This window comes from Monopterus albus, unplaced genomic scaffold (genome assembly GCF_001952655.1).
Source record: "Monopterus albus unplaced genomic scaffold, M_albus_1.0 scaffold3.1, whole genome shotgun sequence".
NCBI classification, from domain to species: Eukaryota; Metazoa; Chordata; class Actinopteri; order Synbranchiformes; family Synbranchidae; genus Monopterus; species Monopterus albus.
In genome coordinates this window covers 1,793,387-1,798,019 of record NW_018127883.1, presented here as the reverse complement: position 1 = coordinate 1,798,019, position 4,633 = coordinate 1,793,387, and the positions used below count along the sequence as shown (strand labels likewise).

General features: G+C 38.6%; 1 protein-coding gene across 1 annotated transcript in view; it reads right to left on the bottom strand.

Annotated features, from left to right (window-relative positions):
- The window catches only part of dachc (dachshund c), a gene marked incomplete at its 5' end in the record, with an annotated part of 26,962 nt that overhangs the window by 13,824 nt on the left and 8,505 nt on the right, over positions 1-4,633 (bottom strand). The window contains 2 exons of the mRNA XM_020600850.1: positions 332-442; positions 4,336-4,484. Coding sequence (XP_020456506.1) covers positions 332-442; positions 4,336-4,484 — 260 coding nt within the window. The remainder of the gene's footprint in view (positions 1-331; positions 443-4,335; positions 4,485-4,633) is intronic.

Sequence of the window (4,633 nt, the reverse complement as noted above, 5' to 3'; positions counted from 1 at the left end):
AATTCATTCCATGTTTTGATGTTTTGGATGACCTTACCCAGATGTCTATTTCTAATTTCAGCTAAACCTGACTCATGGCTGTTGCAGTTTGTTTTTCATTCACTATGTCTCAGAAGAAATGAACAGGCAGAAGCAGTGATGTCATATCCGGGTGTTAATCAGTTTGGTTCAGCCGCTGCACATAAACACAGCTACTTGTATTGACCCGGCATCACAGACCATAACTATGCAACGTGATATAAGACTGTAATTAAACATTTCACAGGCACGCATTAGTGCAGTGTGTATGAGTGTGTGTGTGCATGTGGATGAGCAAATGGATGAGACTCACCCAGTCCAGCGTTGTGGTCACCGTTCTCTCCGTTTGGCCTGCAGTGTTGTTGGTTGCTGTGGTAACCAGCCATCGCCTCCAGCTTGATCTTCTTGGCCAGCGTAGACAGATCTGAGAGGGAGAGACAGGTATGGAGAGGAGGAAAAAGAAAATGAAGGAAATAAAAAGAAAGAATCAATAAGAGCCAGATCAATGGCCCCAGCGGTGGATTAGAGCAGTGGGTAGGCAGGAAGCTGTCATGGGAAGACAGAGACCGGCCATTCATTCTTACTGCACTGCTGCACTGACCATTTAGTCTGCCAGGGAATCAGCAGTGATAGGAACAAGCCAAGACATTCATCTCTCCCACACAGGGACCTCACATCCCACAGCACAGCACATAGGACGACACTGAGCGGCGGCGGCAGCTCCACCTTTTAGCCAGAGAGCACTTTGCTATCAGTACAAATTAAAGGCATCAGACAACAACTGAAAATACTTTTTAATAGAGGTTGTGCATTTCTGGATAATATGTAATGGAGAGTGACAAAATGTGGCAGGAGGGCTGAACCACATTTTAATTTGGTGTTTTGAACCTCAGAAGGTTTGACCTCTACAGCAACCTTTAAAACTCTATCTTAGGCCACAGAAAATTAAATACCTCTTGCACTAATACAGACAAACACACTGAATTATTAAAGGTGGATAAACCACGCAACTGTGCAAACACTAGTGAGGAAATACAAACAAATCATAAGTCTTCATTTCCTGATCTCGGAAGCATCTAAACATTTGCAACACACCAAACTGTTGAGTGTTTCTTTTCCTTAAACAATGAGCGTCTGAGGTGAAGAGTCCGTCTGTCCAAGATGTCGACAGCCACAACAAATTCTCTTTTCTCCTCATCTTCTCTCCTTCTCTTTCCTGCCCTCTTCCTGCTCTCCTCCCATCCCTTCTCCTTACTTTACCTTTTCAAATGTCAGCATCACAGTGGGACATAAGCCACCGTGTTGCATGTGTGTATGTGTGAGTGCATGAGGGTGAGGAAAAGAGACTAAGGAGGATCACATCAAAGATTTTCCCTGCCTTTTACGCTCAAATGTCCTCCCTCTCTCTGTCTCTTTCTCCCCTCTCATGTGGCCAGTTCTAATCAGTAGTGCTGACATTGCCGCCGTGCCCTCTCCTTTGGTGGAAAAAGACTCTTTTCCCACTGAGAAAGATGCTCTTGAATGCTTACACGTACACAAATACACACACTCTCAAGCACCTTTGAACAGCGAGAGGAAGCGGAGGCTAATAGAAAATGGCTTCTTTTGAGGTGGGGAATGAAAAGATCAGGTTGCAGTGAAGAGCACAAAGCCAAGGGCAACTTTGAGAGCAGTGAGGTGCCAGCAATTACTTTTCTCCCTGTCTGTGTGCTACACACAAAGGCACACACACACACAAACAAAACCAAATTAGGGACTCAAACACACATCTGTTTGAGACAACTACAAGTGCTATCGTTGTTGAGTCTTACAAAGTCAGAATATACTAAAACTAAAATATATTTAAAAAAACAGATTGAAAGATTTTCCTTTGGATATGGGGACATTTTTCTCATGATTAATAATCCTTAAACTTAATTTCATATATGAACAGACAACTAAAGGATAAGAGTGTCATTTACACAAGAAAATGGGAATTCTCACGTTAGCACACAAAGAACTTAGGCATCAATTTTCAGTGTGTTTTCACAGGTCATACTCAAGTTAACAGGCAACTTTTTGTACTTATGATTCAAGAAAAAAGTCCAAGCTTGCAAGATATGAGTTGTTTCTCATGTGTCAGCAGTATGTATGCTAATTTTATTAATCAACACACAGGTCGCCTCTCAGAGCCCCACCTCATCATGTTATTGATGATGTGCAAAATGTGTCATTATAAGGGGTTTGCAGGAAAACTGGTGGGAAAAAAAAAATAAATAAAATGCCCCATGGTGTATCCATTCTGCATAAACAACCTGTTCACAGTGTTAGGAGCAGTGAAATACCTGTAATTAATCTAGGAGTTTAACTACATTGGTAGTTCAACTACATTCATATTTGTATTCGAGTAGTTCAATTATATTTTTCCCATTTTTTGTGTAATTAACTACTGAAACTACAAGAAATTGTGCACCATAAAAGGAAATTGATGATTTTTTAAAATTTTTATAGCACCGTTGCCTGTTGGATAAGAAATGCTCATATAAACAAGAGATTATTTAGACCAGTGTTCAAGCTGTTCATACCGCGTAAAATGGTGCAAACCGAAGATGCACATCTCAGTGGTTAAGACTGTATAAGTCAGATGATGCAAACAAGTAAGACAACAGGCTCCTTTTTTTAGATCAGCACTCAAGTCAGTCAAACTGTCCAAAAAAGGTATTTATTTATTTATTGTTTTAGTTGTAGTGAGATAATACTAACCCCAGATTTGTTTATAACAAATTCTTTTCCTTGTGAAAAGCCCAGATGGGATAGTTTTATTTAGAATATGTTTAAGCCTCTGGTAATAAACTCAACTGAGCAGCATTTTGTGATGGCATGTGATTATTGTTTATATATTATATTTGTTATAATTTTGTATCACATGTACATTGTCATTTTTAAAGTAGCCTGAGCTACTTCTTCTAAGTAGCTTTAGTTAACCAAACTTGACTTCTCCCTAGAGTAGATTTGCTGTAGTTCAGCTTCTTCCAGTGTGAAGTAACTGGTAATTTGCAAATCTATGCTTTGAAGTAGCTTCCCCAGCACTGTCTGCTCATTTCTTAAACGGATGCGATAACTCGACTTGCTGTCAGGTGTTTGCTTTGACTTTGACAGAGAGCTGAAAAGAGAACACAATTTTGGACTTTGCCAGCAACTCCTCGAGGGCTCAAGCAACAATGTGTCACTAATTCACTCTTTAAAACAGCTCCTGGAGCTAAAGGAGGGACTTATGAACCTTGAAATTATGAAAAAGTTGCTAAAAAGGAGGATTTAGAGAATCAGAAAGGCTTTCTCCTTTTAATAAATCTTTGATCGAAGGAGATGGAAGGTGAACACAATAGATTTGTCCTTTTTTTTAAAACTTTCATGGGATCTTTGTTTAGTCTTTATTTGTAAGATTTGGGTAGTCTATAATTCTATTCTATCATATTGTACTTTACTCAAATAAAAAGTAGCCCTGTGCATTTCACAGACTACACTTATGCGAAAGTAATCTTAGTATTACTAAAGTATTAGTAGTGGTTGGAGTTACACTGCATAACAGCATTCATGTGTAATTAGTAATACCATTATTATATCTGGTGTGTATTCTCAAATAGCACAGATATAATTTACTCTATACATAGTTAAAAATGTACTTAGGATTTTTATTATTAGCTTATATTTATTTTCTTACTCAGGTTTTATTATCAATGAATTTGAATGTTTTCTTCTTTTTAACCTTTACATCAAAATATTGTACCTAATTACAAATGTGTTAGTAACAGTTTTTTCTCCCAAACATGTAACGTCATTATATTGTGTTTTCCAGTTTCATTTCTACTTTACTTCCTGAAATGCACCGACCAGAGCTGCTGGTGTGTCACTCTATTTTTGTGGATTTGTGATGATAAAAGTATCATATAGAAAACAGAACAGGAATCTGTAAAAAAAATAAAAGGTTGTTTGACCATTAAATGAGGCAAATAAGGAAAATCAAATAAAAATGTTAGAACCTGTGAAATCAAACAAAACAAGAATGACTCTCGCAAATAAAACCTAATTAAAACACAATCAAAAGATTTAAATACAACAAAGGAAAACATTATTATTGTTGTTATTTTTTACACTTTTTTTTGAAAAGTTCCGATTTTGGCATTTGAATAAAATGGCAGCCGAGTCAATTTAAGATACACATTGTACATCATAGTTATATGTTGTCAGAAATGATTCCTCTCAAAACTGTTACTTCAATATGTGTATTCGCCTGTGTAATATTGTTTCTACAGTACATGTGTGCGCCTGAGTACATACGTATGTACTGTGTGTGCGAGGTGAGGCCTGGGTGGTCACCTGCAGGAGGCATGATCCCAGCATGCATCAGACCACTGTGGGACAGCATGTGGTGAGTCCCGCCCTCTGTCACACTCTGCAGCCTCTTAGGCGGTCGTCCAGGCCTTGAGCTGCAAGCAGAAAACACACAGGACTATTGTTAGTCATTAGGCGGTTTAATGCTTCACCCCCTAAGTCAGTCGGGTTTTCATGCTGAGACTGAGACGTGTGGCCTGGTTAGAGAAACTGTCCTTCGGTCTGTAAAACTCTGATCCTGCTG